At 47.1% G+C, this 23,142-nt stretch overlaps 1 protein-coding gene across 1 annotated transcript in view; it reads left to right on the forward strand.

The window, feature by feature from the left end:
• rnf150a (ring finger protein 150a) overlaps positions 1–23,142 on the forward strand; it is a 238,474-nt gene that overhangs the window by 201,790 nt on the left and 13,542 nt on the right. The window contains exon 6 of the mRNA XM_086008987.1: positions 2,892–3,105. Within this exon, the coding sequence (XP_085865113.1) occupies positions 2,892–3,105 (214 nt within the window). The remainder of the gene's footprint in view (positions 1–2,891; positions 3,106–23,142) is intronic.

The raw sequence follows: 23,142 nt of genomic DNA on the forward strand, positions 1-23,142 counted from the left end.
CTTGGCTCCAAGCAGTCAATATCTCATTTGTTGTGCAGGGAAAAGAGTGGGGATCGATGATTGACTCAATATAAAAGCAGCATGGCAGCTGCTAAGAAAGCAGGCACAGATCTGATGCACTGCTGGTGATGGCACACGAGTTGCACATTAAAAAAGTTGAAGCCCTTGCGATTTGCAAAGACAGTGGGATTGTGTGAAGGAGCCCACAGGGTATCATGGGTGCAGTCAGCGATGCCCTGGACTTGGGGGTAGCCTGTAATCTGTGTGAACCCCAGAGCCTTGTCCTGCTGCTTCCAGATATCCATGGGGAAAATTATGAATGTGTTTCCTCTAACAAGCAGGGCATCAGCCACCTGCTTAATGCAGGCAATAACTGCAAACTAACTGATTTGCTGATATCTCCTGTGACAGTCTGGAAGGAGCTAGAGGCAAAGAGGTTGAGGGCTGCAGTGACCTTGACTGCAACAAACTATGCCGTGCTAGCGGTGGCAGTTGCAGGTCTTCTCGCAGGATGCAACTTTACTCTGTCAGAGCCTCCCTAGAGAATTGAAACCTCCTTATGCACTGCTCCTTGGATAAAGTCAGGTATGTTGTCCTGGGCCTGTAAACTCTTTGGAGGGTCAGGATTCCTCCGAGCATACCGCCTTCTATCCCTCCAGCTGCAGCTGTTTGCTCCTTCCTCTTGTTTTGGCTCCTGCTCTTCCTCTTCCAAGAGTTGGATTCCTAGCAGGACCTTCATGAAGAAAGAAATGCACTGACAGAAAGAAGTCCCTTAACAGTTCAGAACCTACTACAAGCACATTCAAATTGTTTAAGGTGAAGAAACCCATAAGCTAATGCAAGAAGAATGTCTCATAAAACTCTGTACAGCTTAACCTGAGAGCAACTGAGGATCCCTTTAAATGTTGCTGGAAATATCCATCTCCTGACTTATACTGCTGCTCTGGCAGAAATCGGCTAAATCACTTCAGACTAAGGATGAAACCTTTAACCTTCTGGTCTGTATGGCTCAGCTACACACCGGGTGCTGTGTTTACTCACTGAACTATCAGACAACTGATGCCACTTCTGACCTAATTGCATGGAGCTGACCATCCCTCACAGTTAACCAGCAAAAGAAGTGGAAAATCATAACCAAGCCCAGAAAAAGGTAACGATTTGCTGTATCTCTGTATATTGTGCAGAATCATATAGTCTGGAGTATATGTTCCAGTACAGTAACATATCACATGGTTCAGAGGATGTTGATGAACTGCTCAAATCCTTATTCTTATGGTCATTATGTTATCTCAACCTCTACTACAGTTTTCTAACACAGCAGATGTATAAAAAAGGCATTAATTTATGGTGCATTCTTAAACAAAAGATCAGTGTACAATAACAACAAAGTCAGTAATGTGTAACAGTGTTGAGCCAAATCACTGGTTAATTTAATCTCCAGTGGAACTCTTGACATAACTCTTGGCTATAAATAGAAACAAATAGAAACTTCATAGTTTAGAACATGTCAGAATGTGAATAAAAGTAAAATACATTTAGCACAGCTTACATAATGAGGTTGTGACATAAATGACATCTTTTGCAAATAGCTGGGGTGGGGGGTGGTGGCGGTGGTAATTTGGTTGTGTAATTATCATAGCTGTGAGTGCATGGTACATTTTAATTGGTTAGCTTGTAACTTCTGTTGATTGGTAGCATTGTGGTTGCTAAGGGAAAATTTGAGGCAGGTTTTTCTGCAATGTTGAAACATCTGTTTGAGTTTAAACATTCAGGAGGAGAAATTCCCCTAGAGGGCCATTTGGGGCGCTAAGTCAAAAATGTTTGAAAAGTTAACGCCAGGCGCTAACCTTTTCAAACATTTTAGAAATTCTGATTTTTTTACTCCAAGAGGGAAGTGGAGCTAAATCAAGTGCTCCACTTGCTTCTTGGAGTGCAAGAGGTGGGGAATGTCCCAATCCGGGGCGATGTGCTCAGCGGGGCGATGTGCTCAGCAGCGCCACGTGTGACAACACGTGGCACTGCCGTGTTATTGGGGCTCTTCCCTCAATTCAAGGGAAGGGCTCCCCGCTGCGAGCTCTGCATTTTTTTTTGGCATCTGCCAGGGTGTGGGAGTGCCGCACGATCAGCCCGGCAAGCTGAGTGCTGGACTGACTGATTGTGGCACTCAGCCCGTGTCCAGTGCTCAGAAATTTTTTTTTTTCATGTCGGCCGGCCACCTTTAAACGGCGCCCCGCGAGCGGCTGGCCTCACTGTTCGTGACCCCTGCAGCAGTTGGTAACATCGCCTGGCGCTGCTGCGAGGCGCGAGGGGGAATTTTTCTCCTGGGGCGCTGCGCCCAGAGATGACGTCATGATCTCCGGGCGCAGAAGATCGGGGCAATACCTGGTAACGGCGTCGCTAACCTCCCGCGCAATTTCGCGGGAGGTGCGGTTATCGCCCGGGGGCGGGGGGGGAGCGAGGGGGTGGGTGGCGAAAAGCCATTTGCGCCCCGTTAGCGCCCACTGGAGGCGCAAACGAGGTGAATTTCGCCCCCTCCGTCTGGTCGGTTGCATCCATATAAGGAATGGAAATGTTTATAAAAATCTTTCTTGTTCATGTTATCTTCTGGGCTGAAAAATGCAGCCACATACTGTAAAATCTGTTTCATTTATTTTGTTGAATGCTTTGCCCTATATTTGTCACACCCATAACATTTTTTTATCTTTTGCCCTCTGACAGTAACCATCCAAACTTTCTGATTGCCCACTTCAATCAATTGTTTATCCATGTAATGTGAAAATTATTAGGTGAAATCACAATAAGAGACATCTATAGCTGTATGTTTTTTTATTTACCAGGAAATGCGAAAACTAGTTGTTTTTAACTTATAACTTCTGTCCTTTTTCTTATAGCCAAATGCAGATTGTGCAGACGATGTAACGACTGATTTTGACGGACCCATAGGAGGGCCACCAACTAATCAGATTACAGGTGCTAGTGATGTGACAGTGAATGAGAGTTCTGTTGGCCTTGATCCTCCTGTTCGAACTGTTGGCCTTTCACAGATCATTCAGGACAATGAAGCTCTTCAGCAAGTTGAAGAGATTAATATTACTACTAGCAACAGTAAGTTTGACTTAGAATTATATTACCTTTCTTGTCCCATACTGCAATATAGTTAGAGATAGGGAAGAAATGATCTGCATTACTGGGTTGGTCTTACCTCCAGAATTTAAGAAGAATAAATATAATTTGGTATTATATTTTTTTTGCCTATGTTAATGTATTTTCAGTTTCCGCAATTTAGAATCAGCTAATGATTTTGTAAAGCACAATTCTTCTGCATATCTCAATTCCCCCATACACAACTACAATGGACTAGCATTCATTCACATTCCCTGGGAAGCAATCACACAAGGAATAACATAGGAATTGCTAGATGGAACAAGACCAAGGTCCATCTAGTTCGCCTTCTACCATCCTGGTAGTCTCACGATAAAATGATATTGGAGTTGTTAACTAATCATTGCAATCAATCGCCATCAACAAATTCTACAACAAACCCAGAAATGACATGAGGAAAACCTTAGTGATGTAGAGCTTTGGGAACCATAGGTCCAAAGTCACCTTTTTCCTCCAAGCATGGTACACTTACCACATGCCATGTCTCAAATTACTCATACTGTATCCCAAAATGTTATTTTCTGAAGGAAATGTATCTATAACCCTTTAAGTTGTTTTGAGACATCAAGATCAATGTTCCCACTCGACCATGCAGCTGTCTGGAGGTCCCGCGCAGGCTGGTCACCGGCTTTTCAATGGGAGATTTCCCGCATGCGCGAAATGCGCAAATCTTTGAATGGACTGTGCAGTCCATTAAAGGGACCACGCATCCAAAAAAAATTTAGGGGGAACATTGATCAAGATGCATGCCCGTGTCACCAACCCAGTTCCTGTACAGTATAAAAAGATATGGCCAATGCTAGAGAGTCAGTTGTTTTTCTCAAGTTTATCTCTTGGGGGGGGTGGTGGTAAAAAGAATTTCCCTATTTGTAGTCTTCACAGGGTTGGAGGGATTGGATGGATATAAGCGTTGTGAGTGGAGGGTGCTCAGAAGAATGGAAGAGACCCCACAAAATCTTTCTTCTCCAAATTACATCCCTCACACACCGTTGGGAGACTGATCAGGAGGAGGAGGGCTGGTCCTTGGGGGAAATGGAGCGGTTGTTACTCTCAACCAGTTGGGAGAAACGATTAAGTACACAGCAACACATTAGGTAGTGCAGCATCTCCCATGTGTAGTGAAATCTGCACAGTAACCCTAGCAACACACATCAGTCAAAAACAATCCACTTGGGAAAGAAAGGTATTTTCAAGTACCACCTGGAGCCTTTATAAATATTTAATACTTTTGCGCTAACAAATTCTTGCCTTGCTCCTGCAGAAGAATCATTATGGACCTTAGTTGATTTAAAACCTCAATATATTGAACTATTTTGATTGTACCTGTGGATTAGCAATACTGTTGTTTAGATGTATAGATGGCTATTCCTCCCCAAGTGAGTTAATGGTTTATAATAACTTTATTTCTCTAACTAACATAGTATACTATATCAAGTGCAACCTCATGATGTCCCCTGCATGTTGTGAAACTGCTTGGCTCACATCTAAGCTCAATTGCATGAAAGCCTCAAGCACTATCACCAGGAATTTCCTTGCCGCTTCTCTCGATTGGCTGCCGTAACTTTGGCACAATATCAGTAGAAACCCCGGGTAGATGCGTAAACAAATAGATGGGGTTTCTGCTGTAGTTATGATGACTGATCAAGAGAATCCCCGAGGAAATTACTGTCGTAAATATAGAGGTAAATATATCCTACTAATGTTGTAAGCTTGGCTTACAATTATTTTTGTTCAAGGTGGAAATTTTTACTTACGTGGGTAAGTTTTGTTTAATCCATATTTAAATACATTAATATTTGGTCGTGTTTTGGTTGGGTTTTATGAAAAATGGCCGTTAAATAAACCAAGTTTCTTCCATACCCTAGTACAATAAAAACAGTTTTTGACTTGATGAATGATTACTGTGTAATGCAAGGACTACAAATTACCATCACAATGTATTCTTTGAATGAAAGGCATGAATCTTATCCAGCATCTTCCATGTACCTTATACTTTATTTTGTAGTGGTTGTGTTACCTGTGTTTGGTTCTTCATTGATTGTCAGAGCAATGAATTTCTCTGAAGGACAAAGAAGTGCTCTGATGACTACAAAATTAATCAATATTATACTCTCTACATATGTTCAGATCCACTTACAAATAGCATAAAATCTACAAGAGAGAGTAATCAGGCAATAAGTCAGTCATTAATTCATTTTATTGAATTTCCCCTTCCCTCTTGTTTGAGAATAATGAACGTCTCATTATTTTTGTTTTTTTAATGAAGGTCCTTCAGGAATATATGGCTGCACAGAATTCAGTTTAATTGACTGGATAGCGTACCTTTATGCTGTTAATAACTACTAACTTGTCACTCCAATAACGAGATATATTTGATTCACAATAAATTTGACCATTGCTATTCCTTTTTATCATAGGTAAGCTGGAAATCATACCAGGTAAGCTGGAAGTCATACCAGCACCCATAAACATGGACATATATACTCCGGGAGCAACTTAAAAAAAGAAAAGATAGATAATGTTACGAGTGCAGACTTTACATCAGTTCCCACAAAAGATCTCGACCTGAAACATTGACCTATCTTTACTCTTTTCAGATGCTGATGTGCCTGCTATGCATTTCCAGGATTTTGTATTCTTATTTGATTTCCAGTTTTTCTTTTTATCAATACTGATGTATGACCTCAATAAGAAGTATTTAATTGTTAATCCAGTTTTGCATATAATTGCACTCATCAGATATTAGAGTAGTTTAGGCAATTAGTATTAGCTTTATGTTTGTGCCTGTGTGGTTGTGGCAAAAGCAAAGCTTTCATTCTGTGTGAAGCAGAAAATAGCTTGTTTTTTTTAGATATATGAATACAAAAGCAAAATACTGCGGATGCTGGAAATCTGCAATAAAAACAGAAAATGCTGGAAATACTCGTCAGGTCAGGCAGCATCTGGAGAGAGAGAAACAGAGTTAACGTTTCAGGTCGATGACCCTTCGTCAGAACTGGAAAAAGTTGGAGATGTAACAGGTTTTGAAGCAGGTGTAGGAGCAGGGAGAGGGGAGGAAAGAACAAAAGAGAAGGTCTGTGGTAGGATGGAAGGCAGGAGATTAAAAGACAAAAGGGATGATCGTGCAAGGCAAAAGGAGATGGTAATGGGGCAAGTTAAGAAACAAAAGATGACTCTAGATGAAGTGTAAATGGCAATGGCAGAATGATCGACAGCTGCCATGTGAGAGAGAGAAAAAAAATGATACGGGCAGAAGTTATGGTCTGACATTGTTGAACTCTATGTTGAGTCCAGAAGACTGTAAAGTGCCTCATCGAAAGATGAGGTGCTTTAGTTGAATGTTTAAATGTCTTAATCCAAATGTACACTCTCAGGAGCCGCAAGCCTACATTTCGTTGTACTGCACTTCTGCACTAACAATGACAATAAAAGTTGATTTGATTTGATTTGATTTAGATGGAGATGGTAAGTGTTTTAGACGTAATTAGGATTAAGTTAGAAGCAGCCTTTCCTCACTCAAGTACCAAATAAAGGCTGGATCCCAGCTGCTTAGAAGGTTAAAAAAAAGTTTTTTGATCTGTATGCAGTAGCATGAATAGGTTAGTGAGGCCTAGAAGAGATGTGAACTGCATTTCATCAAGTGATTCCATGCAAAGGATGCATCATTGTGCCTTTCGAATTTGATTGATGACGCTCTGTTCAGATAAGTTTTCTCTGGGATACTGGAAACTTTTTTAAATGTCTTTAGTTTCATGTTCTATATCTTGAGTTCAGTTCCATTTCTGGAAAGAACACTTGGGCCCCGATATTAACGGCAAGGCCTCATTTGATTAATTTTGGGCAGACTCCCGCCCGACAGCCAGCCAGATTGACTGCCTGGCCAGTGAAGGGGAGCAGTAAGTAGCGACAGGATGCTGCATCCAGGGACCCATGGTGACGATGGTCACCGGGCCACAATCGGGGTGGGGGGAGAGGGAGGCAGAAGCTCTAGGCCGTGATCTGTGCTTTGTTGGGGGGAGGCAGTAGCTCCGGGCCACGCTCAGGTCTGGGGGGGTGGGGTGCAGATGGTGGGGGTGAAGGCTTCCTTGCGAGGTCTGGGGGGAGCACTCCTGCTCCTACTGGTCCACAAGGAGTGCTAAAAGGTGCTGATCTTCAGTACTTACCTTAGGCAGTTGGCGCCTCCCGCCTCGGATCTGCTACCGGGCAGCTGACAACGTGGGTCTCCCTCTGAAAACCAGTTAAGTTTAAGTCACAGTGCTGATTATGTCATCGGGCCGTGACTTTTGAATGTTAATTAGGCCCCCGCCTGCATTTTGCGGGTGCCTCGTCGATAGCCTGATTTGAGTTTGTAAACATGTAAACGGAAGATAATGGGGTTAAGTTGCTCGATCCTGATATTTTAATAACCCCCCTCCCCCACCTGACTCTCTTCTGCCAAAGTAGCGCAATTGTTGGACAGGCAGCAATTTGCAGCAGATGTAAGGATGTAGGTTTTAGTTCCTTGTCTGCTTGCGGAAACTGCTTTTTTGCTGTGAACACAAGTAAGAAGTATTGAGGGAGAAAGTGAATAGTAACATGATTACACAGAAGCATTTATATTAAATATTTATACCACTCATTCCTTGAAATAGGTGGACTTCATTTACCATTAAACAGTAATCTAACTTGCTTTGATACACAGCAAAATGCAGCTCTGTATTTGCCATGATGTCCAGTGCCTACTCAAATTGATTCACTAACTCCTGACATGTATTGCAAGTTAAACAGCTATAAGAGAGTAATATTAAACCAGTTGTTTATGTAATAGATGAAAGAAATGATATGTAATCTATCTATAGTATATATTTTAAATACACTTCTAGTATTCTGCTAGGAAAACATAACCTGATACTCCTATTGCTGTAGAATGCCAGATCTTCTTCACCTGCTACACCCTCAAACATAGATTATTAGTGTGGTAAACCACTGTTATAGTTATCACTGTATATTGTTCTCACTGTTCTCACTGTCACATCACTACACGAGGTCGCCTCTTGTCGCACTGTTATACCTGGGCTGACCACCTCCGACTCCGCCCATTACCTGCCCAGGTATAAAGGTAGCTGACTGGCTAGTATTCCTCCCTGTTGGATCGGATCACCCACGAGGGTGGGCTCTGTTATTTAGCCAATAAAAACCTTCAGTTACGTTCTTAACTCGTCGCCTTTTATTGGACTAATTGATAGGCATATCAATTTTATTGACTAAATTTTAAAGATGTCTGATAATGAACAGCAACAGCAAGGAGCTCACCCAGCAGCACAGCAACAGCAGCCTCCAGACAACGGGCCACACCAGCCGGCTTGGCTGCAAGCCTTGAAACCACCATACCTGGATCTAAACCCACAGGCACCAAACTCAGCCAACGACTTCAAACACTGGCTGGACTGCTTCGAATCGTACCTGGAGGAAGCCGTCGTCCCTCAGAGATCCAAACTAAGAGTCCTGAAAGCCCAAGCGAGCCCGAGAGTATATACACTCATCCAGGACATGACTACGTACGACGACGCCATCAACCTACTGAAACAGCAGTACCGGAGCCCGGTAAACTACATGTACACTAGGCATCTCTTAAGATCTCGCCAGCAACAGCCAGGAGAATCGATAGCTGAATTTTCACAAGCGCTGAGACAACTCGGCAGGAACTGTGACTTTAAAGCGGTGACGGCTACTGCGAACATGGAAGACAATGTCCGCGACGCCTTGGTGAGAGGCCTACGTTCCGACTACACACGGCAAAGACTGCTTGAAGCTAAGGACATAGACCTGGACAAGGCCGAAGCCCTCGCCCTCACCCTAGAGGCCACCCAGCAAGACCAGGAAGTGTTTGCCAGGTACTATTCGCGACCCTGGGACTCGGGCCCGACCCCCACCCCACCACCCTTCACAGCGCTGCCCCCGGGACCTACCTCAGCATCTGCATCACGGATCCGACCGGGCCCGCTAGCCCCGGTACCGGCCCCGACATCAGGCAACCCCGATCGGGCCGCTGGCTGCTTCTTTTGCGGCCAGGAGAAGCATCCGAGGTCGCGCTGCCCAGCCAAAAACTCGACCTGCAAAACCTGCCTCAAGAAAGGCCACTTCTCCAAGGCCTGCAGAAGCAAATCCTCAGAAGCCAGCAGTGCCTCATGCGAACCCTGGGGGCGGCCATCTTTGTGCGGGGCAGCCGAAGCCTGCAGAGCCTCATGGGAAAACCAGGGGCGGCCATCTTTGTGCGGGGCAGCCGAAGCCTGCAGAGCCTCATGGGAAAACCAGGGGCGGCCATCTTTGTGCGGGGCAGCCGAAGCCTGCAGAGCCTCATGGGAACAGCAGGGGCGGCCATCTTTGTGCGGGGCAAACGATTTAAACAGAGCCTCATGTGAACTACGGGGGCCGCCATCTTCGCCGCCATCTTGTCATGACAACGACGCGCTCATCTACACCCTAGCTTCCGTGACCCTGGATCAAGCCCGCCCGCACCACCTGGCCAGCTCAATGATGGACATCAAAGTCAACGGCCACGCCACGACCTGCCTGTTCGACAGCGGAAGCACGGAGAGCTTCATCCACCCAGACACGGTGAGCCACTACTCCCTCCCCGTCCTGCCAACGCGCAGCCGCATCTCGATGGCATCGAGGTCGCACGCCACAGACATCAGCGGCTACTGTGTCGTGACATTGTCGGTTAAAGGGACAGAGTATAAAAATTTTAAACTCCTCGTACTCCCCCAGCTGTGCGCTGCCGTCATACTAGGGCTGGACTTCCAATCCCACCTCCAAAGTGTAACCCTAGCATACGGTGGACCCCTCCCCCCACTCACAGTCGACAACCAGCGAAAGTTAAACCGCCCACCGCGTAACACCTGCAGCCTATCCACCCTCAAGGTACCGCCACCTTCCCTGTTCGCTAACCTCACCCCCGACTGCAAACCTGTCGCTACTAAGAGCAGGCGGTACAGCGCTGGGGACAGAGCCTTCATTAGCTCTGAGGTGCAGCGACTCCTGAAAGAGGGCATTATTGAGGGGAGCAGCAGCCCCTGGCGTGCCCAGGTGGTGGTAGTCAAGACCGGCGACAAAAATCGCCTGGTTATCGACTACAGCCAGACCATAAACAGATACACCCAGCTGGACGCATACCCCCTCCCCCGCATATCGGACATGGTCAATGAGATTGCACAATACCGCGTATTCTCGACCATCGACCTCAAGTCGGCCTACCACCAACTCCCCATCAGCCCGGAGGACAGCCAGTACACCGCCTTCGAGGCGAATGGCCGCCTCTACCAATTCCTTAGGGTCCCCTTTGGTGTCACCAACGGGGTCTCGGTTTTCCAACAGGAGATGGACCGGATGGTTGACCAGAACGGACTACAGGCCACTTTCCCCTATCTCGATAACGTCACCATCTGCGGCCGCAACCGGCAGGACCATGACGTGAATCTGGAGAAATTCCTCCGTACGGCCCAACGGCTGAACCTCACCTACAATAAGGAGAAATGCGTGTTTAACACAGCGCGCCTTGCCATCCTTGGCTGTGTAGTAGAGAACGGAGTCATCGGCCCCGACCCCGAAAGAATGCGCCCCCTCATGGAGCTACCCCTCCCCCACTGTCCAAAAGCACTTAGGAGAACCCTGGGGCTTTTCGCCTACTATGCCCAATGGGTACCCAATTATGCGGACAAAGCCAGACCCCTCCTGAAAACCACATCCTTCCCCCTCACGGAAGAGGCGTGCGCGGCCTTCTCCCTCATTAAGGGAGACATAGCCAAGGCCACAATGCACGCAGTGGATGAGTCAATCCCCTTCCAAGTGGAGAGCGATGCATCCGACTTCGCCCTAGCCGCTACCCTTAACCAGGAGGGTAGGCCGGTAGCCTTCTTCTCAAGGACCCTACAGGGCCCCGAGACCCGACACTCGTCGGTCGAGAAGGAAGCCCAGGCAATTGTGGAGGCAGTACGGCGCTGGAGGCACTACTTGGCAGGCAAACGATTTACCCTCCTCACCGACCAACGCTCGGTTGCCTTCATGTTTAATAACAAGCTGAGGGGCAAGATCAAGAACGACAAAATCTTGAGGTGGAGAATCGAGCTTTCCACCTATGATTATGAGATGTTGTACCGGCCCGGTAAACTGAACGACCCCCCTGATGCTCTTTCACGCATTACATGCGCCAGCGCGCAAAGTGATAGACTTCAGACCCTCCACAATGACCTCTGCCACCCCGGAGTCACCAGACTCTACCATTTCATTAAGGCCCGCAACCTGCCATACTCCATCGAGGAGGTCAGGACCATGACCAGGAACTGCCAGATCTGTGCTGAGTGCAAACCGCACTTCTATAAGCCGGACAGAGCAAGCCTGATCAAGGCCACCCGCCCCTTCGAGCGTCTGAGCATCGACTTCAAGGGGCCCCTACCGTCATCCGACCGTAATGTGTACTTCCTCAACATCGTTGATGAGTACTCCCGTTTCCCCTTTGCCTTCCCCTGCCCAGACATGACCAGTAACACGGTCATTAAATGCCTGAACAAACTCTTCGCCTTGTTCGGGTTCCCGAACTATATACATAGTGACCGGGGCGCCTCCTTCATGAGCGAGGAACTCCGTCAGTTCCTATTGGAGAGGGGTATTGCAGCAAGCAGGACCACCAGCTACAACCCCCGAGTGAACGGCCAGGTGGAAAGAGAGAACGCGACGGTATGGAAGGCCACCCTCTTAGCCTTAAAGTCTAAGGGCCTCCCAACCTCCCGCTGGCAAGAGGTCCTCCCGATTGCGCTGCACTCCATCCGGTCACTACTTTGCACTGCCATTAACACCACCCCCCATGCTCGAATGTTTGTCTTCCCCAGGAAGTCGACTACGGGAACCACCCTACCAACCTGGCTGACCTCTCCGGGACCCGTCTTGCTGCGAAAGCACGTGAGGGCCCATAAAACGGACCCCCTGGTCGAGAAGGTGAACCTCCTGCACGCCAACCCCCAGTACGCCTATGTGGCTTACCCAGACGGACGGGAGGACACTGTCTCCTTACGAGACCTCGCACCCTCACCCCCCCCTCCCAACCCCCCGAGTCCAGCCGAGGTAGACGGCATGCCGGAACCCCACGAGCCTTTGCCGACTACGCAGACACCAGCTTTAACACCGGATAATGTAACACCGCCGCTGCGACGATCGGAGAGGCTAACGAAGCCTCCGGACAGACTGACATACCAGAGCTGGTAATACACTTCACCCCGCCGGACTCTAATCTAAACAAGGGGTGAATGTGGTAAACCACTGTTATAGTTATCACTGTATATTGTTCTCACTGTTCTCACTGTCACATCACTACACGAGGTCGCCTCTTGTCGCACTGTTATACCTGGGCTGACCACCTCCGACTCCGCCCATTACCTGCCCAGGTATAAAGGTAGCTGACTGGCTAGTATTCCTCCCTGTTGGATCGGATCACCCACGAGGGTGGGCTCTGTTATTTAGCCAATAAAAACCTTCAGTTACGTTCTTAACTCGTCGCCTTTTATTGGACTAATTGATAGGCATATCAATTAGTTTGTTAATTTCTGATATTCTACATGGGTCTGGGGTTTGTCAACACAAGCATCTGTTAAATACCATCTACCCTACAATCCATACTGTCTGAGATCCAGTTACATCCTTGTCCCCACCCCCCACCTGTCTAGTTTAAATAATTTCCGTTTTCTGCCTCAATGTTCCACACAAGTCTTTTTGTACCTGCTTCATTTAGGTGCAGCCTATCTCTCCTGTAGCAGCCCATTTTATTCTGAAAGTGTGCCCATTTATTTATGAATGTCAAGGTTAAATATTGGTGCTAGTGTGTGAACAGTGGCAGAGGTGTGAGAAGGTGAAGGCAGTAATAGCAAGGAGAGTAGGTACATAGATTGGCATTAGAAACAGAAGGAGGTGGAGTAGTGTGCTGCAATAAATGGAGGAGCGTGCTGATAATCAGGGGTGGGAAGGGTTGTGAGTGCAGTGACTTCAGGTCGTGCAGGGTTATGCAGAGAGTTATGCGAGATGGGAGTTAGGAATCTTACCTTAGAAATCCTGGTCAGGTCATTGAACTCCTTGCATTGCAGCCATATCCTGAAAGTGATGGTCCTAGGACTGACAGCTCTGCCACCTGTGCCCACTGCTACCAAGCAGCTTGGCAGAATGTTTTTCTGCCACCTGGTGACTTGAGGACATCCATCCTCCTGTTGGCCTCCTCTACCAGGACCTACAGTTCTGCATCCGAGAATCAGGAGTCCCTTGAAGCTACTCCTTGGCTTGTTGGAAAGGTGACATAAAGCAAATCATTACAGATGCTTGAAAGCTGAAATAAAAACAGAAAATGCTGGAAACAATCAGCAGGTCAGGCAGCATCTGAAGAGAGAGGACATTTGAACCAGTTAATTTATAATTATGCATTTGAGCATTTAATGATAGAAAAGAAAGGTTAAAAAAAAGTTCTAAGAAATAGCGGTGATTTTTTCTGGAACCAAAAATGAGAGAAAATGAAGAAAAAGAAGTAGGATTGTTTTCAATGGGATGTTGCTGTGATCAGGCATGATTTAGTTTAGGTCCAAGCACTCCATGTATTTGCCTAAGATGGTACTGCTCCAGACTATACTGTAGGTTCAGTTCAGAAAAGCCTACAGTCAGTTAGTACTGATTTGGAGTGCTGCTGTTTGTATGTACAAATAGAATAGTAGGGTAGTTTATTCACTGTAAATGCAGCCTTCATTGTTCTGTCAATGAAATATGTCACTATGCACTGTTTTCAGGCTGAGGGGGCCAGGCAGGCACCCTCTCCCATGCATCTATCAATACCACTCTGTGGTTGTCTATCTGTGCATTGGAATGGCTCAGATTTAAATACATTCATTCTTCTCCTTCCTATTGATGTTTACGTGCCTGCTCTGATGACACTGGCAAGATTAAGAACTTGCTGCTTTGGAAGTAGCTGACTTTGATGTACTGATAACCTAAGGTTAAGGAGGGACATTCCTTTGGCCTCATTTCTGCTGAAAAGCTTCATAAACTAACATTTTTGAATTTTTAATAATTCAAAGATCCACTGAAAGATGTTTACGTTTCTAAAATACAGATTTAAAATAACGCATGAAGGGAATGGGGGAAGAGGAGGAGAGGGAGAGAGAAATAGAGAGGCAGAAAGATTAAAGTCCTGTGACTGACCAAAAAAATAATCGTAATTGAGTTATGCACTTAACTTTAATAGGCCTGCATCATGGGTTTAGATTGCAACAGATACACTCTAAGGCTTGTTGTCTGAAAAATCATCTCTCAATTACTTCATTATTTAACAGAGATACTTGTTCATTTTTGCAATGCTTTTTTGGCTCTTAGATCTAATTTGGATGGAGAAGCTGGACTCTAGTGGGAGATTTGTAATTTGAAGTATTCTTTGATAGAACATAGACCAAAAATATTATTAATAATGTGCCAAATGTTGAAATATAAACTTGAAAATCCACACAATGGCCCGTATTTTCCGGTGCTTACGGGTGTGTACGCGCTGTGTACACACCCGTAGGGACATCGGAAATGCCAGTTTCAGACATGCGAAGGGCATGCACTGAAAACCGGCATTTCCGATCTGTCAAGAATGCTCTTGACAGATCACACGCCTGCCCTAGAGAAGGGCCTCTGTGGGGGGAGAGTTCCGCTTTCTGCAGAACTTCTGCCTGCTGAAACCCCTTGTAAAAGCTCCCACCTGACAGATGATCACTTTCCTCAGGCAGAAGCTGTTGCTCAGTCCATTTCCAGCACAAGTGTTTCCAGCAAAGTCTCCATCCAGTGTCACCTCATTGGAAGAACTCTCTCACCATTGACAGAATGCATGTGTCAACTGTACTTCACCTGCCATCTATTCCATCAGCATGGGTGCTGTTTATGCTGTCTTACCTTGGTCCTCAGAATCGGACCATGATGAGTCCCAACACCAGCAGCATCAGGCACACCAGCAGCACCAACAACAACACTAACCTTCTCCGCAATCATCTGATGCTGCACAGGACACAGGGCATCAAACCCGAGCACATTGCTGCCCGGGAGGCCAGGAATGGCATCATCATGGCCAGATTTAGTTAACTTTACGCTGTACACCCAAACGGCTGCCACATGATGTGCCAGGTTGGCACCACCCCACACCAACACCATAAAGCATCCCTACAATGACCAAGCCATTCCTTTCACACTCATCACCATTGCGGGGGGTACCATTATGTCTCACCATTCACTGCAACTCACTAAGACACTTCCAAAGGTGCACACAAATCTGTCCAAGACCAGAAAGTGTTGAAAATAAAGATTTTTATGTTTGACACCACATTAACAGAAACTTTACATAAACATTGGATAAAACACCCAAGTGGCTAACCTTGTGTGTTGTTAGTTGGTATGATTGCACTAGGTTGAGGGTGAGTGTGAGGGGTGGCTAGTGAGATGGGGATATGAAAGAGGGATGGGTGGAGGTGCAAGGTATGTTATTGTGAGGACGGATGTGCAGGAGTTGGGTAGGGAAAGCAGAGTGATTAGGATGTGATGAGAGGCACAGCAGGATGCAGTTGAGTGTGGCTTTGTACTAACGTTTCCTGATCTAATGAGACCATTGAAACATTTGCGGCACTGCACCCAGGTCCTCCTGACCACATCCCTGCTTGTGATCTCCTCTGCAATCTGCAACCAGGCTGTCTTGGTCTCCTGGGGAGGTCGCTTCCGCCCATCGGAAGGGAAGAGGACCTCCCCACGTGCTCTGACTCCCTCCATAAGCATATGGAGGGAGTCACCGGAGAACCTGGGTGCAGCCCTCTGCCTCTGTGCAGTCATTGTCAGTGTTTGCAGCAGTCCAATGCACTGACAGCACTATGTTAGATGAAACTTCAAATGTAATGTGGCCATGGTCCCTTTAAAGATCCCGGCTGAAAACGTGTCATGAATGACGTTATCAGACCCAGTCCATCTCATTGGGCCGGGTTACGCGCTGGGCGGGCTTAATAGGGCCAATTAAGGTAAGTTCATTTTCAACAGCGGGGATGGGACACGACATGGCCACCGCCCGCACCGGACCCACCAAGGTAAAGAAAATTCCGGCCATTGTTTGAAGAGCTACCTGGTAGTGGGTTTGTGGAATACAGTTTAGTCTCTAGTAATGAGAAAACACTTGCAGCTGTTTGTAAAGCTTGTAACCTTACCTACGTGCTTAACAGGTATTGCATGGTTACACACCTACAGATTTACATAAATAGTAGATAGATTATCATGGCTTTAATTAAGTAGGACATTTTTGAACTAAATAGCCAGTTTTCACCAGGAGATCTGTTGAGTACTTAGAATCATAGAATGGTTACAGCACAGAAAGAGGCCATTCGGCCCGTTGAGCCCGTGCCGGCTCTGTGTAAGAGCACTTCAGCTAGTCCCACTCCCCCGCCCTTTCTCCGTAGCCCTGCAAATTTTTTTCTTTCAGGTACTTATCCAATTCCCTTTTGAAAGCCACAATTGAATCTGCCTCCACCACCCTTTCAGGCAGTGCATTCCAGATCCTAACCACTCGCTGTGTAAAAAAGTTTTTCCTCATGTCACCTTTGGTTCTTCTGCCAAACACCTTAAATGTGTGTCCTCTGGTTCTTGATCTTTCTCACAACCACAGAAGTGTTTCATAAAACTATTTTCTGCACTACATTGTCTAAGAACTTGTAAATACTAAAATTATCAGAAACAAAAACAAGTGTGTGTTTACACTGCAAGTTTATTGTCAATGGGAAGTGATTTAAGTTTTGCACTGATGCCAAACTGGCAGTGTAAACCTGCAGTCAGGGACAGACCCAAGTTCCATCCCCTGACACTTTGTAACCCCCACATAACTTCTATTTAAATATATAGAGGGAGGGATTTTCGTCTCCTCACATTTGTAACATTTACACTTTTAATTGTTGGGATAGAGCTTTGCCCACATCTATATCCAGGTGTGTGCACAGCTGTCTCCTGGCAAGACCATTATTGTTCTAACCAGGAAATGTAAACACAGTTCTGCCTGGCTGAAACTCAAACTACAGGAAACTCTCATTTAAACAGCACCTAAATATCTGGAATTCTCTGTTAACCAGCAAAATTCATACTCCGAAAACAACACCTCAATAACTGGAAATGTTTCCGAGTCCGAGTCTCCCGCGGTGGCCGAGTAAGTCAGTGGGGGTAGTTCTCCAAACTGCCACTACTCGGCTTCTTGGTGCTGTCGGAAGTCATTAAAGAGTTATGGATTTCCCTCAACTGGCAGTCCTGTACTGAATCAAGCATCTTCCACCATCCATTTAACACAACATTCTGTAGGTGAGTACCCAATTACTGTATACTGCACATTTCTTGATTTTTTAATTTTTGTTTGTTAAAAATAGCCTCGGTAAATAACCCTCTCCGTCATCCGGAATTTTTAATCAACCTGCACCATCCCGGTCTCGTCGGTGCCGGATACCAAAGAGTTTCCTGTAAAATGGTAGCTGCAGTTTAAATGCATCCTTAGGGGGTTATTTTGGCCATAGGGTGAAAACAGGCACTAAATGGGTGCTGTGCTAAAAAGAAACACCTGTTTAAAGTCCGGATTTAGCATGCAATTTTCGGATTAATTGATGGTTATCATGATTTGAACGTGTTTGCAGGCGCTGAAACTGACAACTGCAGGTTTAGCACTCAATCGCTGATCAGATGCAATCTTCCTAGAGCTGTATATGTAGCCTGCACTCACCCACTTCCAGTGAAGGTATGGAGTGCAATGGGCTGGGAGTGGAAGGATGTTGCAATGAGCAAGAGAGAGGGCACCCAGGTTCTCCCATGCGGCACTGGAGGTCCTGGTGGAGGAGGTAGAGAGGAGGAGGGATGCCCTCTACTCACATGGGTAGGAAGCCACAGAGGCAGCTGATAATAATAATAATAATAATCAACTTTATTGTCATTGTTAGTGCACAAGTGCAGTACAACGAAATGTAGGCTTGCGGCTCCCGAGAGTGTACATTTAGATTAAGACATTTAAACATTCAACATACATTTGGCTTGTAGTACATTAACATAAACATAACCATAATAAAGTGCATTGGCAGATGTGCAGGCTTTAGAGTTTATTTGTGGAGTTCAGTAGGATGACAGCCCTGGGAAAGAAGCTGTTCCTAAATCTGGTCGTTCGGGTGCGAATGCATCTGTAGTGTCTCCCAGATGGCAGGAGGGCAAACAGACTGTGGCTGGGGTGGGTAGGGTCTTTGATGATGGTCCGTGACCTCCGTAGACAGCGTTTCTGGTATATGTGCTCTATGGTCGGTAGCCGGGTGCCGGTAATGCGTTGGGCAGTTTTGACTACCCGCTGCAGGGCTTTCCGGTCATAGTAGCTACAGCTGCCATACCATACTGTGATACAGTTCGTCAGGATGCTCTCTATTGTGCAGCGGTAAAAGTTAGAGAGGATCAGGGGTGACAGGTTACATCCCTTCAGCCTCCTTAGGAAATATAGGCGCTGCTGGGCCTTCTTCACCAGAGAGGAGGTATTGAGGGACCAGGAGAGGTCTTCCGTGATGTGGACTCCGAGGAACTTAAAGCTGTCCACCCTTTCCACCACAGCCCCATGGATGTGGATGGTGGTGTGACTTCCGCCTTTAGACTTCCTGAAGTCCACAATGATTTCTTTGGTTTTCTTGATGTTAAGGGCCAGGTTGTTATCGGCGCACCACTTCACGAGATGCTGGACCTCCTCCCTGTAGGCTGACTCATCGTTGTTGGTGATCTGGCCTACTACCGTGGTATCATCCGCAAACTTGATGATGCTGTTGGAACCATGAACAGCCACACAGTCGTGGGTGAAGAGGGATTAGAGGAGGGGGCTCAGCACACATCTTTGTGGGGCCCCCGTGTTCAGGGCCGGGGGGGCCGGGGGAGGTGTGGTTACCTAATTTGACAGACTGGGGTCTGTTTGTTAGGAAGTCCAGGGTCCAGTTGCAGAGGGAAGTGTTCAGGCCAAGAGTGTGGAGTTTGATGCGCCACATTGGGGACGAGATCACCTGGCAGGTCACAGCCAGGAGCCCTGACCCCAGGACATGGCTCCAGTGCTGCAAGAAATGTAATAACGTGACAAGAGCAGTCAAGGTAAGATCCCATCTCACAAAGCTACTTCTCAATAACTGTACCGCCACCAGCATCACAATCTCAACACACTTCATCCACCATCTAACTATACACCAACATTCACACACCCCACACTATTGCATCCTTCACAGGCACTACTCAGACCTCAGACACATCTCACAGTTCTTCAACCATGTGATGCATCACACAATACCCTGCCAATATACTCATTCACAATCACCACTCTTTCTCTTCCAGGAAAAATAGCACATAACAAGCAGCAGCAGGACCTGACCGGGGGAGGTCAACTACGTCTACATGACATCACTCCCCTTGAGGAGACAGTGCTGGCCGTGATTGGGAGAGGAGTGATAGACCCCGTACCAGAGGCAGAGCAGGGAGTATCTCGCCTAGAGGCATGTGGCCTCTGCAGCTTCCTTGCAGATGCACAACTATTCCTGATCTCTAATCACCCAAAGCTATCCTCACACCCGAGCTCCATATGGTCTTAACACACACATCCTCCTATAGTGGCCACATGCACTGCACCCTAACACTTCCAGCTTTATTATTGCAGGCTCCCAGGATCAAGATGCACCTCGCCCCGCGGAGCAAGTTCAGGAAGAGCAACAGCCACTTCGCTCCCCAGAGGAAGAGGAGGAGGAGAGCGAGGACGAATGCACTGCATCAGTGGCTACCTCTGTCGCAGGCACCAGCTCAGAGACCAGCACCACATGCAACTTAGAGGCTAACTTTGAAGCGGGATCCTCATAGTGGGATGCACCAGACAACTAGCGGCCAGCAGCCACGCAAGGTGGAAGGGACACCACAAGTGTCACCTTTCAGGGAGGGGAGTGGGGGGCAAGGTCGCATACTTAGTTCTGCTGTAGAAAAGTCAGATGAGGACCTCGCAGGACCAAACTTCAGATGAAGGCTGATGGGTGTGACAAACAAATGCTTGGTGCAATAGAGAGCCTGCCTGAAAGCCTACGGGTCATGTCTAGGGGGATGGAGGAGTCTGCCTCCACCTTGATTCGTGGCTGGTTGCAGAGCCTGGAACCCATCCTCTCCAGTGTGGAGAGGCAGGTGACTTCCAGCCAGCGACATGTGGAGCCCAAATCATGATGTCTAAGGTCGCAGCTTCCACTGCAGTCATTGCAGCTTGCATGGAGCGGCAAACTGCTGCAATGGAAGCTCAGGCAGCTGCCATGGGGTCTCTGGGCTCCTCGGTTGAAAGGGGCTTGCAGAGTATCTCCGATGCCCACAGGTCTGTCCTCCACCAGATCACGGGGCAGGCTGAACAGAGGCACCGAGGTAGTGGCGTTGGAATCATGGAGCAGGAACCTACTGGCCTCTCTCTGAATGCCAGCATTGCTGCTACCTCCCCCACCACTCCACCATTGCCCTTGCCATTACCTGTCAGCCAGGCAGCCCAGACTGCTGAAGCCCATGTGAGATGGTGCAGCCTCTAGAGGGCGTCCCAGGAGGACATCTGAACTGCCCTCTTCAGATTCTCAGCAGCCATCCACCTCGCCTGCTGCTGCCACTGGGGTTGCACTTCGTAGAAGCACTAGATTAAGCAAAAGCACTTATAGATAGCCACCAAGGGTAAGCACCAGAGTGAATAGTTTAATTGGTTCTGTCATGTTTACATATTTTATTTTTGATATATATAAACAGTTATTATAATTGGGTAGTGGTGGAATCAGCGGTCTTTTTTAATCATGATCTTCAGGGGGAAGGGGTTGAAAGGATTGAGTGCCGATGATGGACTGCCTGATGGATCCTAAGTTGTAGAAGGTGCATCATGTGGCAACAGTGCTCCAGAGTCTGATGGTGGAGCACGTCTCTCAAAAGCGCTGTTCAATTAGATGGCAGCGAGCGTCCCTTCCGAGTGCAGCCCGTCTACCTGGAAGTCTCTGGTACTCCCCCTGCACCCCTCCCCCCCTTTCTCCTTCTCCTCTTCCTCCACCTCTTCCTCCTCCTCCTGTGGCTCCTGAGCTTGACCCTCTGTCACAATTACTGGTGGTAACGGCTGGTTTCTCATGATCGCCATGGAGCAAATGTGGACACCTTCTTAGCCGAGAACTGCAGGGCACCTCCTGACCGGTCAAGGCATGTAAACCTCTGCTTGAGGACCCAAATGGTCTGCTCAATGATATTCCTGGTGGCTGAGTGGCTCTCATTGTATGAGTGCTCAGCTGATGTTTGGGCGTTTCCAAGGCAGTTATGAGTCATGGCATCAGAGGGTATCCCTTGTCACCTAGTAGCCAGCCATGCACTTGCGTTGGGGCTCAAAGATCTGTGGGACAGATGACTGTCTCACTATAACTGCATCGTGGCAGCTTCCTGTATAGTAGGTATTCACTTGCACGATGCGCTGCTGGTGGTTGCAGAGAAGCTGTACATTGAGGGAATGCAATCCCTTCCTGTTTCTGAACACCTCCGAGTTTAAATGAGGGGCTCGCATGACCAGATGTGTACAGTCAATGACTTCCTGGACTATGGCAAATCCCGCAATCCTGTCGAATTCTGGTTCTCTCTGCCTCAGGCCTGCTCTGGAAATTGGCAATGATATATAGTCTTTCTTCAGAGCGTATAGAGCCACAGATACCACCCTTATGCAGAACTGCACAGAGGATTGTGATATGTGATTGATATCACCTGGAAGGTTCCCGTAACATAAAAATTAAGTGCTGCTGTGACCTTGACTGCCACAGGCAATGCAGTCCTGGCTGTGCTGCGACGTCAGAGTCTTCCTTCCACAAGGCCACAGATCTCTGTAATGACCTCCTTGGTAAAGCTCAGCGTCCTCATGCAGTAGTCATGTGAATGTAGGAGTACTGCTCTCTGAGTACCCTGGATGGATAGGACCTTCTGCTGAGAGCCCTCCTGTCCCTCTCTCCTGTAGAAGCTGGTGCTGGTCTGCCGAGCCTTATCTCCTCCTCCAAATCGTCCTGCAGTGCAAGGGGGACCCCTACCAAGATGCCCATGACCAACCACTTCCGTTCTCCTGGTGACTCCTGTAAGGTATCCATTAAGGCAGGGTAGCACAACACTCACTCTCTTTGCTGAAGTCCTGAGACAGTGTCCCAGAAAGTCTCACGATGTGTCTCAAAAGTCCTCTTTAAACAAAGTGTAGTCAGTCGCTCTCAATCAGCAAGTGAACATTAAAACGGAGCATGACTTTAAGTAGTGCTCGAAACATTCAGCAACGACTTGTTTACTGCTGTCTAGCTGGTCACTGTTAGGAATGAAACGTTATGCACCAAAATGCCGTGCAACCTCTTTAATGAGTGCTGTCAATCAGCCCCTTAATGATCCACCAGGCGACCGTTCCTAGCGCTGGCTTTAACTTCTTTACTAAAATAGCGTCTTGTGCTAAACGCGGGCTAAACCAGCATTGCAGCTTAAGATCCCAGCTAGGCCACCTCTTTAACGCCTAAAGTATTTGGCCAAAATTGCCCCCTTAGAGTTTTACTGAGTTAATTAAACCTATAATTTGTGTTTGCTTTTTCAGTTAACAGATATTGGCAACCTTCTCCTTGTAATTATAGTGTAACCACAAAAATAAATGTCGACATAAAGGGCATGACGAATTTCGTATGAACACACACTGCACTATATTTTTTACATACATCCTGATTTTGTTCTTTTAGCTGTTATAGTTATCGTTCTCTGTGTTTTCTTTCTCCCTGTTACATTGGGCCTGAATACCCGATCGGAGGCTTCCTGCGGGCGGATGCCTCCGATCGGGAAAAATCTACGCACTTACCTGCTGACTCCGTAGGTCCCGAGACTTGCGATCCATCCTGGGCCTCTCCACTACAAAATGCGCAG

Source organism: Somniosus microcephalus, chromosome 2, assembly GCF_052327205.1.
Source record: "Somniosus microcephalus isolate GS21.2 chromosome 2, FLI_Smic_1.0, whole genome shotgun sequence".
In the NCBI taxonomy this organism is placed as follows: Eukaryota; Metazoa; Chordata; class Chondrichthyes; order Squaliformes; family Somniosidae; genus Somniosus; species Somniosus microcephalus.